General features: G+C 39.0%; 1 protein-coding gene and 3 non-coding genes across 4 annotated transcripts; 2 read left to right on the top strand and 2 right to left on the bottom strand.

Annotated features, from left to right (window-relative positions):
* Nucleotides 1–11,064: 11,064 nt before the first annotated feature.
* LOC118490791 lies at nt 11,065–11,217 on the bottom strand. The gene has a single exon (XR_004890018.1). It is a non-coding gene; the product is annotated as a U4 spliceosomal RNA (small nuclear RNA).
* A 2,603-nt stretch (nt 11,218–13,820) lies between these two features.
* LOC110931879 (SH3 domain-containing protein C23A1.17-like) lies at nt 13,821–14,957 on the top strand. Its single transcript, XM_022175252.1, has one exon. The coding sequence runs from the start codon at nt 13,821–13,823 to the stop codon at nt 14,955–14,957; it is 1,137 nt and encodes a 378-aa protein (XP_022030944.1).
* Nucleotides 14,958–20,088: 5,131 nt separating this feature from the next.
* LOC118490792 lies at nt 20,089–20,242 on the bottom strand. The gene has a single exon (XR_004890019.1). It is a non-coding gene; the product is annotated as a U4 spliceosomal RNA (small nuclear RNA).
* Nucleotides 20,243–20,836: 594 nt separating this feature from the next.
* TRNAG-GCC lies at nt 20,837–20,907 on the top strand. The gene has a single exon. It is a non-coding gene; the product is annotated as a tRNA-Gly (tRNA).
* Nucleotides 20,908–21,199: the final 292 nt, after the last annotated feature.

Raw genomic sequence — 21,199 nt, 5'->3', positions numbered from 1 at the left:
CAACTCAAATGTTGCAAGTTTATGAGGTCCTTCAAAAATTTCTATATAATTTCTACTACTTTTGAGAAAAAAGATTGCTAACAGTGTTGGTGTGTCTGCATTCCAATTTGTCACAATATTTGATATTTAAAAAAAGGAGTAAAATGCACGGATAGTTCATGTGGTTTGGTGAAATTTCCCCTTTAGTCCCAAACTTTTCAGAATTACACTCTTAGTCCCTGTGGTTTGACAAGTTGTTACTCGGATAGTCCCTAAAGCGGATGAAGGTTACTCGGATAGTCCCTGTGGTTTGACAAGTTGTTACTCGGATAGTCCTTGTCATTTCAAACCCACTTAACCAGAAAAACTAACCTCCATTCGCTTTAGGGACAATCCGAGTAACACCTTGTCAAACCATATGGACTAAGAGTGCAATTCTGAAAAGTATACACAACATTCATTATCAATGTTCAATAATATTAATAGATAATATATTTGTAGAGATTATTTTGTAGTTATTATTGTTTCCATATTCATTGTAATCATCCTTAATTTACGGGATTGTAAATTTCTATACAATGGAAACCCTAAGAAGGAGAAGGATCAAGGATTCTGAACTTTTTCCCGAACAAAACAGATGCCGAATGTTTAATAAGATAAAACAGATGCCGTAAACATACTCAAAACAATTATTTAAGTTATTATATAAGAACACTGAAGAGAAGTTTCACCCTAGCACAACCAATCTACCAAATTAACACAAAATACACATGACTTAAAACACTTTAATGTTCATGTTTATATATTCTTTTAAGGTTTGCAACAGAGATTCTAGGCTGCGATATTATTCTCCGAATTCGTTAAGAATATATCAATTGTACATCAACTACATACAGATTTGGTAGATAAGCTTCTCTAAAACCCCATTATCTAGTGATTGTCATTTGGTTTTTTGGATGACAAGTAAATTACAAAGCTGTTATTTAAGTCCAAAACATGCAAAACACATACCGCTCATTATGATATATTACATTTATATATAAGCTTCTGTAAACCCCATTATCTATTGATTTTTGATGATGCAAGGAATTTAGTAGGATTGCCTAGAAACGCATTTAAACTTTAATACTTGTTGTATCGTATTTTATTTTCAAACATGTTGTATTTTGTTTTCAAACCTTGTATTAAACCCTTATTAATGAAATGAAATTTTAGTTCTTTTACACTTGTCGTTATTCAATTTTGTTATATTCTAGTTCAATTAATGTAAAAAGTAATCATTAAATACTCCACACAAATAGCGTTATAAAGTCTCTTGAAATCTAGTTTTCGTATCATCCCGATGTTTCCGCCATCGGTTGGGGTGTGACAGATTGGTATCAGAGCCATAACTATAGGAGACGACCGGTTGACAATTAGTCATTAACTTTGATCAGGCCACAACTTAACATGTATAGTGCCTGTGTAGTGCTATAGGAGTAGCGCCCACCCGTATTCTTGAGGTCATGTTAAGACATTTTGTGGTACACGATGGATTGACCTGTTTATTTACATGTCAGTAATGCGTTAATCATGTTAAACTAAGTATGTCTTGTGGATTGTTCAAATGTTTTACTCATACTCTAACTTATACATTCGCACTACTTGGTGGTCATACTTGGAATTCATTCACATACTTTGACACAATCATGCTTACATACTTAAATCTTTATACATTATCACACCCACACATTCAAACTCATAATACGATAATGTACCCTGACCCGTACACTACTAGTACAAACTATGCGGATCATGCACAAACCCAAAATAATCACGGATGCAAACGAGATTATATTGGTAGGCGCATGAAAACCATAGTAGGTTCTACTGTGTATCATAACACGGAACGTAACATGACATCGAATAGCGAAACGGACGTAATATGGTATGACCATGGTGGATACGCCGCTGGTACTTCCTATATATAAGTGTTCCTACCATATTACCAAACTTCCGCAAAAATGTGCCATGAGAAATTCGGTGTTTCCCCTACTATATTGAATACAAACTTTGATCACTCGCAATCCATTCCTCGCATTGTACCCAGACACACCTCGAAATGCCTTAATGCTCGATTATTCATGACAAATTCTCGTTCTCATAGCCGCAACAGCTACAACTATCTCATGCATTTTCAACACACTTCGAACTTAAGATTTCAATTTTAACTAACCATTTTTCTAAAGGTCTTCCTCCTGAATAAATTTCGGGACGAAATTTACTGAAGTAGGGGAAACTGTAACATCCGTAAAAAACAGATATCCCAAAATCCGACCCGTTTTGAATCATGAATTGGGTTAACTGAAAAGATACCCAGACACAAAGATTTCAATTATGGATGCAATTTCTACACTTCAAAGGTTGGTATTGTGTTTTGTATTTTATGGTTGAAAGGCAATGAATATTTTTTTAACCCTCAAGTTTGAATTTCGTCACCACCACTTCAAGTTTTAAGCTTTATATTTTTATCCCTTGCACTGTGTAATAACCTGAATATTTTACTTAAAGTTTAAATAATAGTAATTATAATAATAAATTTTAAAGTCAAAAGTGGTAACTTAAATTTTGGATAAAACGTATTTTCAATTGAACCAAATTAATATGTTGATAAAATGATAAAAAGAAAAAAAGTTAAGATCAGAACCATCACTATTATACCCGCTTGTTAGCCACCACAAACTGGTTTCATCGATCGTTAGTGGTGTTCCTTTCATTTTCGCCACGACCATTGCTGCTGAGGGTCGCTGTGTGAAGCATCTGTAACATCGCTGTCTGGGTTCTGGTCCGCACCCACACTCCCTCTTGCGAACCGCGCACCGCTGGAACACGAAGACAGACGACACCAGAACATCGCCGGAGAACCCGAAGTCGACGGAACCGAACGGAGATCGACGGGAATCTTTTCGACTCGTTTCGGAAAATTGTTTCTGTTCGTTATTTTGGAAATTCTCCACCTCGTGCGCTTATTTACAAGGAAATTCTTATACGCAACCACTTATTTTTGATGATGCAAGGAATTTAGTAGGATTGCCTAGAAACACATTTAAACTTAATACTTGTTGTACCGTATTTTATTTTCAAACATGTTGTATTTTGTTTCCAAACCTTGTATTAAACCGTTATTAATGAAATGAAATTTTTGTTCTTTTACACTTGTCGTTATTCAAATTTGTTATATTCTAGTTCAATTAATGTAAAAAGTAATCATTAAATACTCCACACAAATAGCGTTATGAAGTCTCTTGAAATCTAGTTTTCGTATCATCCCGATGTTTCCGCCATCGGTTGGGGTGTGATAGATTGGTATCAGAGCCATAACTATAGGGAATTAGGTAGAATTGCCATGATTCGACCTAGTCTATAGTTTAAGTACCCATACTTGACCATTCTTGTTTCATGCTTAAAACACTCAAATTCTTCTTACTTTGCTTTTTTCTATTTCTTTCGTCATAATTATACAATTCGTTCATCCTAAGACATTATACGCAAATTACACGTTAAGGACTTGAAGACACTCCTATTCCACAATCGAAACAACTCATAAAAATAGGGGCGATTCCCACCTTTGGTGATGAATTTCAATCCACCTGACATAACACTTTGCACGAAATTTCACCATCAAGTTAGGAGTGTTATCCATATCTTGATGGGAATTTCCATTTCATATTCTAGTGGACCCTTATTGACGACTCGAGATTATATATTGTTTCGTTCAATAAACGACATTTTGGGGACGAAATTGTCAAGCTAGGATTGATATCCACACCTTGATGACCGGTTCCATTCTTCGATTTTCAATCTCGCCAAAGTTTCGTATTTTCAATCAAATTAGGGACATGTATTAACCCGAAGGGTAAAATACCGTTAATCGCCTGTCGACGACGTATTTTACCTATTAGGCCAAAGCATGTCTCCCTAATTCGAAAGGACTTGCGAGTCACGTTGGAATAGTCGAAGTTTCTAAACCCGAATCGTTCCAATATTTTATCAAACCTCTCTTTTATGCTATCTCTATTTCTATGTAATTTAATACTTGTTATCTCGTTCATTTCAAAACCAATGTCATACTAGAACCGATTTATCATTCAACCATCTAATACATACATACTAATAGTTATACTTGATTCGGAATTACTGGGACATTCTTATGTGATAAACTGTCATTAACTTTGATCAAAGCTACAACTTAACATGTATGGTGCTTGTGTAGCGCTATAGGAGTAGCACCCACCCGTATTCTTGAGTTCATGTTAAGACATTTTGCGGTACACGATCGGTTGACAATTAGTCATTAACTTTACTTTGATCAGGCCATAACTTAACATGTATAGTGCTTGTGTAGTGCTATAGGAGTAGCGCCCACCCGTATTCTTGAGGTCATGTTAAGACATTTTGTGGTACACGATGGATTAACCTGTTTATTTACATGCCAGTAATGCGTTAATCTTGCTAAACTAAGTATGTCTTGTGGATTGTTCAAATATTTTACTCATACTCATACTCTAACTTATACATTCGCACTACTTGGTGGTTATACTTGGAATTCATTCACATACTTTGACACAATCATGCTTACATACTTTTATCTTTATACATTATCACACACACACATTCATACTCGTAATATGATAATGTACCCTGACCCGTACACTACTAGTACAAACTATGCGGATCATGCACAAACCCAAAATAATCACGGATGCAAACGAGATTATATTGGTAGGCGCATGAAAACCATAGTAGGTTCTACTGTGTATCATAACACGGAACGTAACATGACATCGAATAGCGAAACAGACGTAATATGGTATGACCATGGAGGATACGCCGCTGGTACTTCCTATATATAAGTGTTCCTACCATATTACCAAACTTCCGTAAAAACTTTTGGTGTTTCCCTTACTATATTGAATACAAACTTTGATCACTCGCAATCCATTCCTCGCGTTATACCCAGACACACCTTGAAATGCCTGATGCTCGATTATTCATGACAAAATCTCTCATAGCCGCAACAGCTACAACTATCTCATGCATTTTCAACACACTTCGAACTTCAGATTTCAATTTTAACTAACCATTTTTCCAAAGGTCTTCCTCCTGAATAAATTTCGGGATGAAATTTCCTGAAGTAGGGGAGACTGTAACATCCGTAAAAAACGGATATCCCAAAATCCGACCCGTTTTGAATCATAAATTGGGTTAACTGAAAAGATACCCAGACACAAAGGTTTTAATTATGGATGCAATTTCTACACTTCAAAGGTTGGTATTGTGTTTTGTATTTTATGGTTGAAAGGCAGTGAATATTTTTCTAACCCTCAAGTTTGAATTTCGTCACCACCTCTTCAAGTTTTAAGCTTTATATTTTTACCCCTTGCACTGTGTAATAACCAGAATATTTGTCTTAAATTTAAATAATCGTAATTATAATAATAAATTTTAAAGTCAAAAGTGGTAACTTAAATTTTGGATAAAACGTATTTTCAATTGAACCAAATTAATATGTTGATAAAATGATAAAAAGAAAAAAAGTTAAGATCAGAACCATCACTATTATACCTGCTTGTTAGCCACTACTAACTTGTTAGCCACTACTAACTGGTTTCATCGATCGTTAGTGGTGTTCCTTTCATCTTCGCCACGACCATTGCTGCTGAGGGTCGCTGTGTGAAGCATCTGTAACATCGCTGTTTGGGTTCTGGTCCGCACCCACACTCCCTCTTGCGAACCGCGCACCACTGGAACACGAAGACAGATGACACCACAACAACGCCGGAGAACCCGAAGTCGCCGAAACCGAACGGAGATCGACGGGAATCTTTTAGACTCGTTTCGGATAATCGTTTCTGTTCGTTATTTTGGAAATTCTCCACCTTTACTCGTGCGCTTATTTACAAGGAAATTCTTATACGCAACCACTGTTTTTTGATGATGCAAGGAAATTAGTTGGATTGCCTAGAAACGCATTTAAACTTTAATATTTGTTGTACCGTATTTTATTTTCAAACATGTTGTATTTTGTTTCCAAACCTTGTATTAAACCGTTATTAATGAAATGAAATTTTAGTTCTTTTACACTTGTCGTTATTCAAATTTGTTATATTCTTGTTCAATTAATGTAAAAAGTAATCATTAAATACTCCACACAAATAGCGTTATGAAGTCTCTTGAAATCTAGTTTTCGTCTCATCCCGATGTTTCCGCCATCGGTTAGGGTGTGACAGTAAGTGGGCTCAGTAGCAATAATGGTCTGTTGGGCCTGAGGACACGGGCCTAGAAACCCCTGAGGTTGACTTGGGTAGGGTCTTGGGCTGTTGTAATTGGGCCGTGGCTGCTGGGCTGGAGAAGTGGGGTACAAGCAAGGTGGAGTGGGCTAGTTTGGATAAGGGTTGTTGGGCGTGGCCTAGTTTGGATACAATTTATTTGGGCCGGTGCTCTTATTGGGCCACTAGGGTTGATTGGCTGACCACTGTGGTGAGTTTGGATTGGTAGGGTTAGGAGATTTCGGGTTGGGGTTGCTAGGTGCCTCGTTCTAGCCGGGTGATGAGTGACGACCACACCCGCGACCTCGGCCACGACCACGGCCACGTCCACCACGAGTGTTGGGTTGAGAGGATTGATGCGAAGTGGGAGGTGGAGGGTAGGTTTGCTGGTGAGAGTTGTGGAGTGTCGTATCATTTGAAACACGGTTGGCTTTAGTGGTTTCCTCAAGGCATAACTGTGATCTAGCCTCGTAAAAAGTCAGGAGAGGTTTGGTATTCTGAATAATGGAAGCAATTCCACCATAGGCTTCCGAAAGGCCTGTTAACAATTGAATAACAAATTTCTGTTCGGTGACAGGGGAGCCGATATTAGCAAGTTGATCATAGAGAAATTTTACCTCTTGACAATAAGCGGTCATACTTGGAAAAGAGTTAAGACGGACATTAGCAAACTTGCGTTCAAGATAAACAACTCTTGTAGTTTGATTGTCATGAAAAATGCTTCGGATAACCGGGCGAATGATAGTGTCGAGTAGATCGGAAGAAATGGTGCCATAGATCCATTGAAGGTCTATGGCATTGGAGATATCCCAGATCTCATCTCTCATCTGTGGAAGAGGCTGCCGGACCCGTATCCTTGTCTTTGACATCTTCCTTTGCCGCAGGAGTAGTGTCTTCCTTACGAGAGGTGAGATGATCAATGACTTGATAAACACGACAGTGAATCTTGAATAACTCGGCCCATGTTGCATATTGGCTCGTCTCCAATTCCAGAGTAATGGGAATGAGAGTTTTGATGTTGGTGATGGTAATAGCAGGGTGGGTTTTCGGATCCATTGATGTAGAGGGATAGGGAATGGAAGAGGGAAGGCCACTAAGGGTGGTAGGAGGCGCGGCAAAGGGTGGTAGAGGATCGAAAGATTAGAGGGAGAGAGAATGGTCTCTTGATACCTTGAAAGTAGGGTAAATTCCCTATGTCTATTATTCCATATCTCAACTATATTTATAGATTACAATGGGTTGGCTATTTTATATTTGTCACAAATATTTACACTTAATAACAAATATTGTGCGTATCTTCTAATAATAACTTATAACTAACTTATGGTGTTTTTGTTAAAAAAAATCTTGATTTAAGTGCACTTAAACAATCTTTACTTACTATTAAAGGAGACTATTGGCTGACATCGCAAAAGGTTACGTGGCGAGCAATGAGCTATGCAAACTCAGCTTTTCTTACTTAATTATTACATCATAATATCACTTTCATTTATTTAAAAAAATCACTTCATTTATTTAAAATACATAAATTATTTAAACATCTTCATTTGAATGTGAATTTCAAAATAGAGATATGGGGTTTTTACATGGGGCTCAATTAATGCTTTGCAGGTTACGCACTGTGATTTATATAACTCATCTTCTCTCCTCCTCCTCCAGAACTCATTTTCCATCTTCCAATCTACTGTAACTTTCCATCTCCCTCACCGAATAATTGGTTTCCTCTTTCCACACTCAACACAATCAATCTTCCACGTCTTCGTAATAGTACAGTACAGCCTCTTATGAGAAAACCCTATAACCAATACGCCGTTCTCTCTCAAGATCCATCATTTGATCATCCTCATCTTTATCCATTTAATGATAGCACAAGATTCTCTACTCAATTTCTTTGATTCTACGGTAACATTCTCTACTCGATTTCAGAACATTGAACATTGAGCCTGCTATTGCTAGTAACCTTACTGAGTTTCACCAACAAATCCAGGCCATTGATTTACACTTGAGTACTGATAATCAAGGGCTAGGATTAGTTCACTAGTGTTAACAATCAAGGGGGTTGTTCACTTATTAACCTAACCCTATAAAATAGTTTCCTTAAAACATATTCAAAACAGTTATTTAACTTATTATAAGAACACTGAAGAAAAGTTTCACACTGGCACAACCAAACTTAAAAAGTTAAAATGCTTTAATGTTCATGTTTATATATTCTTTTAAGGTTTACAACATAAATTTTAGGCTGTGATATATTCTCAGATTTCGTTAAGAATATCAATCGTACATCATCTACATTCATTATCAATGTTTAATAATATAAAACAGATGCCGGATGTTTAATAAGATAAACCAGATGCCGTAAAACTTACCCAAAACAGTTATTTATTCAATCTGCAAGGTGCTAGGCACCAAAATTACACAAGAACATACATACAAAGAGATCCACCAAACTTACCCAAACTCGACTTACACAAAGACTTGGAACCTTCTCCATTCATCCCACAGCTCAGGGGCGGAGTTAAGGGTTGCCCAAGGTGGGCGGGCGCACCCCCGGGAAAAAAAAATTTTAGTGTTAAGTTCCGTCGAAAATCTCATCCGCACCCCTTGAAATTTTCCGTCCGCACCCCTTGGAATTTTTTTGTCCGCACCTCTTAGGTAAAAAGTGTTATCCATTTATATTTTAAATTTTTTTTAGTAAACTCTTATTTTTTTAAAAACACTACCTAAATTATATAACTTTTAATTCCTAAATAACTAAACTCAAATACCCAATACCTTTAACTAGCCCACTACTAAGTCTTAGCCCAATAAACAAACCTAACAAATCAACAATATTTCAAACTAAAATAAAATAAACAAGCCCAAAACCCTTACATATTCCCTCCCGCTCTCTATCATCCCTGTACGCACGCCAGCGATCAGAACATCAGCGACAACAGCAGCCGCATACCACCGTAATCAGCCATCATACCACCACCGACCGAACACGGGTAATTTTCTTTGTTATTTTTGATGATTTTTGGTTGATTTTTTGGTTGATTTTTGGTGGGGTGGGACGGAACCCGTAGCCACCTGAAGTGATTTTTGATGGCAGGAGACATGTGCTTCTTGTTAGTGATGATATTTTGTTTTGTGGTGGGTTATATATTTATATTTTGTTAGTGATGATGGTGATATTTTGTCTTTTTTGTGGTGGGTTATATACGATCATGTTTGGGTTTTTTTTTAATGGTGTATATGATGTTTAGATGATTTTTAGTGTGATTTACATTATGATTTCTAGTGTTTGAATACTTGATACATTATGTAACATGTTATGGAGCCATGAACTTATAGATCAATTTGTTTGTGATAGCCGATAGGAACCATGAGTATGAGTAGGGACGTTATGGCGCGACTTCTCAAGAGGAAAGTTGATACATCTTCTGAATTCGTTAATGTGGATACTCTTCCTTCGGATGCTTATAATCGCAAGCCGATTGAATCATATAACGTGAATCAACGAGATGAGATTACAAGGGCATATCTACTAAGAGGACCATATCAACCATTTAGTTTGATGTTCTTTTGTTTTACATGAACCGACCCGACCCGACTCGAACCGACCCGATACGAACCAATTTTTTTACTTATATACCTTGGGGCCTAAAATTTTTAAAAATGTTCCGCATCCCCATGAAAAAATTCCTGGGTCCGCCACTGCCACAACTTTTACCCAAAGATAGCTTAACGATTTTACTTCTACCAAGACTTTTGATATCTCCAGCTGTGCATTCTCGAACAAAACCCCGTTGCCCATTCTCCATATACACCAAATCACAATCAAAACTAGAGCATGAATTGCGTTCTTTTTTTTCTGGAACCTGGGCTGAAACCATGACGGTCCAGCAGATCCTTGAAGCGAATAAATGGTCACTCGACTCCGCGTACTCGCCACAAAACAAGCACGAGAGGTCTGGAACATTAATATTCTAGGCTGTGATATTATTCTCAGAATTCGTTAAGTCCAAAATATGCAAAACAAGTACTGCTCATTATGATATATTACAGTTTATATATAAAAAGTACCATTTCTATCCCACATCAACTAAGGAACAATCTTTCCTCTTCTTTATAAAACACATTTGCAAACCTCTAGTCACCGGGCTTGGTAACGCTTGCCTATAACTCAAGTGAGGGTATTAAAGATTGTTGGACAGTGACTCAACCCAGTCAGATTGGTCCCACTGTTGCATAATCTGGCTTGCCCGTTCCAAGTTGTGAGTTGGACCATGTGGCTTGAGCGAAAGCTTGGGCCACATGGTTCTTAAAGCAGGGGGCACTGCGTAAGGCTGGTTTCACAGAGCTGCGAAAACCCCTCGCTCATGACAGTGGAAGGATAACATGCCGGGGCTCCATGGGTCCATAATATCTACCGGGTTGTCTCAAATGAACAACCATCTTTTTTGGCTATTTAGTCATTGCATCTTCACGCTAGTTTTTACTTTTTAGATAATGAAAAGCTTTTGTGAGATATAACAATAATAGTAAATGTTTAATATAACAGTTGCTACTGAATAGCCGAAATTATATAAACATATCATTTATTTTATAAAGGAATAACACTTCTAGATTTACATTTTATAAATACATGTTTCTCTGAATAATCTAATTTGTTTCAAAAAAGACTAACTTAATAAACCAGGCTGCATTTAAAAACAAACTACTGCAAATATAAAGTACTTAACCAATTTAAAACAACATAAATAAATAAAAAAATTGGAACTAAAAATTGTAGGACTTTCCCCTCGAGAGGGAGTCCTTCCAGAAATTCTCGACGGCCAAGGGAGACCCAAAGCCGAGGAGGGGGTTTGGAAATAGTTTTCAACCAGCAATTGACGCGCCTCGGTTATTACCTCATTAGCTGCGTCATTGCCCCAAGCGCAAAGATAATTTTCCAAAAACTCCAACCCCCCTTTCTATACACCTCAGATTTCACTTCTTTTCATACACTCAGCCGATGTGGGATTAGTAACAAACTCACACTTCTTTCAATCTTCTTACACAACTAATCAACCTGCTTTTGATTACTTGTCTGCAATGCAGCTTTAATCACCGCAATATATCTGGCATTCCTACTTGTATAGTGTTTGCTGGAGCTTATCAATGGTAAGCATTGGCAGCTAGGAAGAAGATAAGCAAGCAACAAACTCTTTATAAATGGGGTGATTTTGACCGTTCAACTCGTGCCATGCTTTACCTCTAATGGGTCAAATTTTCTAAAAATGCAAACACTTAGAAAATATTTTCTAGACAAGTATGTTTTAAACTATGTTTTTCAACATAAACTTGCCATAAATTTTGTTGCAAAAATACAAGTATTGGAGGTTGGTTTTTGTAAATAAAAATGGATAAATATATATTTAGAGTATATATTTTATATTAAGACACTTGTATGAATATTTGTACACTTTGTGGAGTAGTTATATTATCTTAGGGTAAAATAATATAACTTACAAATACCAAGAGTTTACAACTCCAAAATAATACCAAAAATCATAAGGAATAAAATATAAGTTACACACTTGTTATTGTGAAACCGAACGTAAAAACGTAACTTATGAAATATTCCGGAAAATACCGTTACAAATATATTTTTGGTAAATATTATTTTGGATACAAGAAGTGAAAATATGATTTTTGTAAATATTACTAAGTTATATCATATTTTCATATTTTCGACAAAGAGAAAATATATTATTTTTTGGAAGTTAAAATATATTTTCCTAGTATATTTAGAAGATATATGATTTTTGGGAAGAATATATATTTTCTTGGAATACAACACTTTTGACTAATAAGTTATATATATATTTTCTAAAGTGAGACTTAGAAATATATTATCTTGGAGAATACAAATGCAAGAATAGAAAAGTACATGTATAAAATACCCCCATCCTTGGGAAGGAAATACGGAATTAAATACTTGAAAAGTATTAATACAAAAATATTGATTAAACAATTATTCCAAAACTAAATATAATTTAAAGTTAAAAAAAGTATTATTTTAACAAGTGATTATGACTTGGAATAATATTTGGAACATTCGAAATGTAACTCAAAAACAAAAATACAAAAGCAAGGCACGACCCGTTCGTCTAATAGACCCTAGCACGTTGTAGGTAGTCGGGTTTGCTGAAGAGAATTTGGATTACGATCGAGAAGACGCAATACTGTGAGTTCATGCCCCCCTTTTCTTTTAACTGTTTTCAGTTTTATACTTCGGGGGTGAAATACATGTTACGATTATTACAAACGTTTTATACATGGTATGATTAGCTTAAGGAGGGTTTACTACTAGATCATGTGAAGGGTGGGTACAACACTTAAGGCCATTAATCCTCGTCGTAGAACCGAGGGACATGAGTGATAGATCTATTTGAGTGTAGTGAGCCCACACCCATGGGGACCAGGGTGGCCCATAGTGGTGACTATGTCTTCCAGCCGGAGGCCCGGTACAAATTTGCTAGGTTTGAGTCTTCCTGCACCATTTCACACATACCAATGGCCTTGCAAACCATTGGTGATCTCTTTTTCCTTATTGCTACATACCAAGGACTTTCATACATACAGACATACTTTAAAGGTTTATTCATACACATACACATGAACTCGCTCAACTTTTATTGATGTTTTTCAAACTACATGTATTTCAGGAAACTAGTGGATCTGGCAGGGGTATGTATGTGTCTTCAAGCTGCGTCGAGAATAAAAAGATGTTACCCATGGTTGTTGAGTTCAGGGGATGTATCCTATTCCTGGACGGGATACATATTTCTAAACTCAGGATTTACTTAAAGTCTTTTGTGGAGTCTTTATGAACTCAGTTGAACATGTCATGGTTTGTAACTTAAATTAGTGTCGATCTTTTCAAGACAAATATGTTGTGGTATTTTTTAAACTTAATTAATGGGTAAGCATCTCATGTTTTTATCATATAGCGTTGTTATGATTGAATGCTATGGTATTAAGAAGTCACACCAAATAACCACGCTTCCGCAAAAGTCAGGGTGTGACAGCTTGGTATCAGAGCTTCGATCGTAGCGAACTAGGATTCCATCTCGAGTGTAGACTACGATCATTAGGGCTCTCACGGAAACATTTTTACATTGCATACACAAAATGTCCAGATCCAGGGAACAGACATTTTTACAAACAAAAGGGTACAAAACACATTTCAAAGGCTATATATTTATAATTCAGTCTAAGAGACTAGGGAGGTTCAGTCTTATAAGACTGGGGAGGTTCAGTCTTAGAGACTGGGGAAATTTAGTCTTAGAGACTGGGGAAAAATCGAGTCTTAGAGACTGGGTAGTCAGTTTGAGAAACTGGGAAGGTTTTAGTCTGAGAGACTAGGGAGTTCAGTCTGAGAGGCTGGGTGGGATAGTCTGGGGAAGACTAGGATGATTACATGTTTACATTTTTACTACTTACATGCTTACTTGATGATTGTTAATATATGTGCATATGTGTGATTGTTTTGTCACAGACATTATGTCATCTTCTTTTGAGAGTGGAGTATCGAACACGATAGAGCCTATGGCCATAGTCTCAGATGACGAGATAGCCACAGACCCTGAGGTTTTCACTTCAGACACTACGAGCAGCGACGATGATGACTTTCATCCCTTTGCTTTACCAGATTTTGGAGATGACATACCTATAGCTGATGGTTTTCATGACGGGGATCTACTTCTTGTCCCGATCCCTGCTCCTTTTCCTCTTGCTGCATTTCCTTTGGAGGATCTGCCTCTTGATGATATGTTTGACGACGACATCGATCTCTTTATCGAGGGTCCCCCTGAGGATGCCCAGGATGGCGGGGCTCCGGTTGATAATAACGTCGCTATTCCGCTTGCAGAGATTCCAGTCGATGATGACGTTGTTGTTCCGCTTGTCGAGATTCCAGTCGCTGATATCATTGCTGTTCCGTTGGTCGAGATTCCTGTTGTTGAGATCTCATCTGACCATTCAAGTCCTGACTCATTCGAGTCCGTATCATCTGCTACTTTACACGCATGGGGCGTGCAACATTATCCCACTAATACTGATTCCGACACAGCGATGTCTGCCGCACCTATCTTTCCACACGACTTTGACCCTGATCATGAGATTGAGTTTGTACCTGACGAGCCACCTTTTGAGGCACCTATCATTCCTGATGATCAGCTCTTTGATATACCCGCTGATCTTGAGTATGCTCCAGCTGACCCTGAGCCTGAGATTGTACCAGAGCCTATACCTGCTCACGACCCTCTACCTGTGCATGACCCTATCCCTGCTGATGTACCTATTTCTGCACCACCTTTGCCTGACCCGATCCCTGTACTTGTTGATCGTGCTCCTTTTGCTACCCATGTAGACCCCAGATATGTTCACACCCGCAATGGGTGGATTGAGGACGACGACGACTATCCTCCTTTTGTTCGACCACTTATTCCCCCACCTGCATCTACCCAGGCACCCGTTGATATCGCCCCATTTCACCCACATGAGTCCGACATTCACCGCACAGATCTACCAGTCACATTCCTTCAGGATATCCTTCCTCTCCATCCAGGGGAAGGACCATCGAGTCAGCAGCCCAGTCAGATACCTTCTGTGTCAGCAGCCGATCATTTCATGCCATAGTTTACACACACCGCTCCTTCTTCTGCACCCACGGGCGAGCCACTGATTTGGTTTCCGCCCAACGTGATGCCTATATCTGATCCATACCATCCCTTCCACATTGGATACTCGAGGGATGAGTTTCTCTTGTCCCTACAGCTCCAGCAGGAGATGCTGTGTAGGAGAGTCATGGAGTTAGAGAGGATCCCACGTCCTCCGCCTTGTCATTGTCAGTCACCATTCACGACTCCACCGGCTCCACTTCTACCATATCCTGATTTTGATGTTCGTTTCCTCACTATGGAGCAGCAGATTGCTTACCTACTGCGTATTGTTCATGCACTTGAGGAGGATTTGGCGCATTTGCACAGGTTGATTTTCGTTCCTCCACCTCCTCCTCCTCCCCCATCAGCTTAGAGGTTTTTGGTTTTATGCAGATAGCATGTTTTGATGAGAGTGCAGCTATTGAGCCAGATTGCACAACTTTTCGAAGACCACACTTTGACTCTTGACTTTTGATTGTTATAGTTGTTAGACGATTTGGACGGGGGTGATGTGACCCTACAGTCCCATTTTGATGTATGATACTATTGTGAAACTTGTAAAACTGTACTTGTGGTCTTGATATATGATAGCTCAATCGCAACATTCGCATTACATACATTGTTGGATTACTTGTTTGTGTTACAACATGGGATGTTATGTGTATACTTGTGTTGATAAATGTTATTACATGCGCGTATTACATACTTACTATACTTATTATGACATGACCGACGCAACCTTCTTATAGAAGATGCCTCCACGAAGAGCAACTCGTTTGCCCACTACTGAGGCGGAGTTACAGGAATGGATTTCACAGGCTATTGCACAGCACGAGGCCCAGCGCTCAGAACATAGCGGGGGTACCTCTGGAAACAACCCACCCCATAGCTGTACCTATAAACAATTTCTAGACTGTAAGCCATTAAATTTTGACAGCACCGGGGGTGCTGTAGCCTTTGTCAGATGGACAGAAAAGACGGATTCTGTGATAAGGATGAGCAAGTGCGCTCCTGAACAACAAGTCACCTACATCTCAGGACTCTTTCTAGATGGTGCCTTATCCTGGTGGAATCTTCAAGTCCAAACCCTGGGGGAAGAAGCTGCTTATGCCATGTCATGGGCTGAATTGAAGGAGCTCATGAGGATGAAATACTGCTCCAGGGCTGAAATCCAAAAGCTGGAAACTGAATTTTGGCATCTCAAAATGGACGGACCAAAAAATTGTTGAATATGTTCAGAGATTTCACGATCTATCTCACGTGGTGCCATACATGGTTAGTCTGGAATTCAAACGCGTTGAGCGTTTCATTTGGGGGTTGGCACCTCAGATTATGAGTATGGTAACATCGTCAAAGCATGCAACAATTACTGAGGGTATTGATTTGAGTGTATCACTGACTGAGGAAGCTATCAGGTTAAACAAGTTTTCAATCTCTGACCAGAAAAAAAAAGGAGACTCATGTTGAGTCCTCGGGAGAAAACAAAAGGAATTTCTCAAACTTTAAGAAGGGTACCAGCAACGCCAACAAGAAGAAGGATGCGAACCCACCAGTCGAGGTCAAGACTGGTGCTGAAGTCAAAGGGAAGGGATATATGGGCGCTTTGCCCAAATGTGATGTATGCCAGTACCATCATTCCGGCCAGTGCAGGTTAAGGAAATGTGAGTCTTATGGGAAGACTGGCCATTCGAAGGAAACATGCTGGGCTGGTACTGGTGTTGGTCGTGGTAATCAAAGAGGTTATGGAAATGGCAATGGAAACCGCCCGCAAGGAGGAAATGGTGGGAATGGAAATCGTGGAAATGTTGGGAATCAAGTTGGTAACCGGGGAGCAAACAACAATCGAGGTGGTAATGGGAACGGTAATGGTCAAGGACCAGGTTGGAGACATGGGGCACTTTAAGCGAGAATGCCCAAAGCTCAATCAGGCACAAGGAAGAGTTTTCAACATAGGAGCGAGAGAAGCTCGCCAAGATCCAAATGTGGTTACTGGTACGTTCCCTATCAATCAATGCTTTGCATCTGTACTGTTTGATACTGGTGCCGATTATAGTTTTGTATCGCTAGAGTTTAAGAATATACTTGGGTTGGTAGCCAGTAAGCTAGATATCCCATATTCGATAGAACTAGCAAATGGAAAGCTAGTTGAGGCAAATGAAGTCATCAGAGGATGCGTGATAGAACTGGGAGAACACGAGTTTACACTGGATCTACTGCCAGTCGAGTTGGGAAGCTTCGATATGGTAGTAGGGATGGATTGGTTGTCAAGCAACAGAGCCGAGATTGTATGTCATGAGAAGATCACACGCATTCCAAAGGCGGATGAAGAAACGATTGTGGTACATGGAGAGAAGCGCGATACGCCTCTAAGGATCATTAGTTGCTTGACGGCTAGAAAATGTTTGAAAAAGGGATGTGTTGCCTTCTTGGCACACATTGTGGATAAGGAAGCCGCTGAACCGAAACTAGAAGATATTCCAGTCGTAAAGGAGTATCCTGAAGTCTTTCCAGAAGACTTGCCAGGATTGCTGCTGCAAAGGCAAGTCGAGTTTCACATTGACTTAGTTCCAGGCATCGCGCCTGTAGCTAAGGCACCTTATCGACTTGCGCCTTCGGAAATGCAGGAGTTGTCGACGCAACTTTAGGAATTGTTAGACAAGGGATTTATCAGGCCAAGCTTCTCGCCTTGGGGACCTCCAGTCTTGTTCGTTAAAAAGAAGCATGGTAGTTTCCGCATGTGTATCGACTATCGCGAGCTGAATAAGTTGACTATTAAGAATCGGTATCCTTTGCCAAGGATAGATGACCTGTTCGATCAACTACAAGGTTCGAGTTTTTACTCCAAGATCGATCTTCAATGAGGCTATCACCAGTTGAGAATTCAAGAGGAAAGTGTTCGAAAGACGGCCTTTAGAACTCGATATGGACATTACGAGTTCCTGGTTATGCCATTTGGTTTGACAAACTCGCCGGCCGTGTTTATGGATTTGATGAACAGAGTCTGCAAGCCCTATCTCGATAAGTTTGTGATTGTGTTTATTGATGACATTTTGATCTACTCGAAGACGAAGGAAGAACTTGAGCAACACTTAAGAGCTATTTTAGAGCTGCTTAAGAAAGAGAAATTATACGCCAAGTTCTCGAAGTGCGAGTTCTGGTTGCGAGAAATTCAGTTTGTTGGTCATGTGGTTAACAGAAATGGAATCCATGTGGATCCCACAAAGATCGAGGCGATCAAGAATATGGAGACTCCGAAGACGCCAACTGAGATTCGACAGTTCCTAGGTTTGGCAGGATATTATCGCTGGTTCATTGAGGATTTTTCAAAAATCGCTCAACCGTTGACCTCGCTCACACAAAAAGACAAGAAGTATGAATGGGGAGACAAGCAAGAAGAAGCTTTTCAGTTGTTAAAGAACAAGCTTTGCGACGCACCGATTTTGTCCCTACCCGAAGGCACTGATGAATTCGTGGTATATTGCGACGCTTTGCGTCAAGGTTTAGGCTGTGTGCTGATGCAGTGACAGAAGGTTATAGCATATGCTTCTCGCCAGTTGAAGGTCCACGAGAAAAATTACACCACGCATGATTTGGAATTAGGCGCAGTGGTGTTTGCATTAAAGATCTGGCGACATTACTTATATGGCACCCGATGCACAATCTTTACTGATCACAAGAGTCTGCAGCACATATTTGACCAGAAAGAGCTTAACATGAGACAGAGACGATGGGTCGAGCTGTTAAATGATTATGATTGTGAGATTAAGTATCACCCAGGGAAGGTGAATGTAGTCGCCGATGCTTGAGTCAGAAGGAAAGAATCAAGCCCATAAGGGTTTGAGCTTTGGAGATGATCATTCAAACAGACCTCTCATTGCGCATTCGTGCTGCGCAGAGAGAAGCTCTCAAGGAAAGAAATCTGGAAAATGAATATCTCCGTAGGACGGAGATGCAGTTGGTACCAAACGAGGAAGGAACGTTGTGCTTCATCGAGGAAGGAACCTTCTCCATTCATCCCACGTAACCGAAGATTCTCTTGATTGAGCTTTCACCCAAAGATAGCTTAACGATTTTACTTTTACCAAGACTTTTGATATCTCCGGCTGTGCATTCTCGAACAAAACCTCGTTGCTCATTCTCCATATACACCAAATCACAATCAAAACTAGAGCATGAATTGCCTTCTTCTTTTTTCTGGAACCTGGGCTGAAACCATGAAGGTCCAGCAGATCCTTGAAGCGAATAAATGGTCACTCGACTCCGCGTACTCGCCACAAAATAAGCACGAGAGGTCTGGAACATTAATATTCTAGGCTGTGATATTATTCTCAGAATTCGTTAAGTCCAAAATATGCAAAACAAGTACTGCTCATTATGATATATTACAGTTTATATATAAGAAGTACCATTTCTATCCCACATCAACTAAGGAACAATCTTTCCTCTTCTTTATAAAACACATTTGCAAACCTCTAGTCACCGGGCTTGGTAACGCTTGCCTATAACTCAAGTGAGGGTATTAAAGATTGTTGGACAGTGACTCAACCCAGTCAGATTGGTCCCACTGTTGCATAATCCGGCTTGCCCGTTCCAAGTTGTGAGTTGGACCGTGTGACTTGAGCGAAAGCTTGGGCCACATGGTTCCTAAAGCAGGGGGCACTGCGTAAGGCTGGTTTCACAGAGCTGCGAAAACCCCTCGCTCATGACAGTGGAAGGATAACAGGCCGGGGCTCCATGGGTCCATAATATCTACCGGGTTGTCTCAAATGAACAACCATCTTTTTTGGCTATTTAGTCATTGCATCTTCACGCTAGTTTTTAGATAATGAAAAGCTTTTGTGAGATATAACAATAATAGTAAATGTTTAATATAACAGTTGCTACTGAATAGCCGAAATTATATAAACATATCATTTATTTTATAAAGGAATAACACTTCTAGATTTACATTTTATAAATACATGTTTCTCTAAATAATCTAATTTGTTTCAAAAAAGACTAACTTAATAAACCAGGCTGCATTTAAAAACAAACTACTGCAAATATAAAGTACTTAACCACTTTAAAACAACATAAAAAAATAAAAAAATTGGAACTAAAAATTGTAGGACTTTCCCCTCGAGAGGGAGTCCTTCTAGAAATTCTCGACGGCCAAGGGAGACCCAAAGCCGAGGAGGGGGGTTTGGAAATAGTTTTCAACCAGCAATTGACGCGCCTCGGTTATTACCTCATTAGCTGCGTCATTGCCCCAAGCGCAAAGATAATTTTCCAAACACTCCAACCCCCCTTTTTATACACCTCAGATTTCACTTTGAACCCCTCGACTTTCTAATACGTGTCAGTGTAAATTTGACTTCGTCTACGTCTTACGTCACGTAAATCACTTGGCGTTATTGGTCGTTGTTCGGATGCTAATTTGCATGGATTTACACCTGACCGAACCAAGTTTCTTTAAACTTTTAATATAGGGCGGTAATTACTACATGTGAATGGTAATAAGAAGCAATTAAATTTCAAATGTTATTCTAATTAAGAACATTTAAATAACAATAAATCAACAGTATATGTAATAATAATACATGTGTATTTATCAGCTGTTCAAAGTAATAATAATAAAAATACATGTCTATCGTCCCTCATCCATATAGCATAGCACACATATACACATCTTATTTCGATGAATTATAGTGTACAATATATAAGCATATGTTGCAGATAAAATAAAAGTTGGGATTCGACGGCATAATAAGAGGAAACGTGTATTCAAAATAAAAACTTTAAGATCCCATTAATACTTGTCACGGAAAAGGACAGGGTCTCCAATATTATGCATGTATGAAAAATATGGAAACACAAGCACCAGTGGTCTAGTGGTAGAATAGTACCCTGCCACGGTACAGACCCGGGTTCGATTCCCGGCTGGTGCAGCTAGGAGCTGTGACGTTCTGTGCCTTTACTGTTGGTTGGGTCCAACATACTGTCTGATTTCTATCTGATTACAAAATAGGCGTCTCTGAGATCTTTTTTCCTTCACACATGATTTTTTTTGTAGCAATCTTGAAGAATCTTATTGTTTATATTGTTATCGGGTTTGCCTCGCTGAGCTCTTTTTTCCTTCACACATGATTTTTTTGTAGCAATCTTGAAGAATCTTATTGTTTATATTGTTATCGGGTTTGTGGCTACTATACGCTGGCCTTATGGTGATTTATAGCACGT

Source organism: Helianthus annuus, chromosome 3 (assembly GCF_002127325.2).
Source record: "Helianthus annuus cultivar XRQ/B chromosome 3, HanXRQr2.0-SUNRISE, whole genome shotgun sequence".
Classification (NCBI taxonomy): domain Eukaryota; kingdom Viridiplantae; phylum Streptophyta; class Magnoliopsida; order Asterales; family Asteraceae; genus Helianthus; species Helianthus annuus.
Note: the sequence above shows the minus strand (reverse complement) of the source record. Positions and strands in the feature narration are given on the sequence as shown.

Bases quoted from the DNA above. Each gene is read 5' to 3' on its own strand.
- LOC110931879 (XM_022175252.1), top strand. From the start codon at position 13,821: ATGTCATCTTCTTTTGAGAGTGGAGTATCGAACACGATAGAGCCTATG.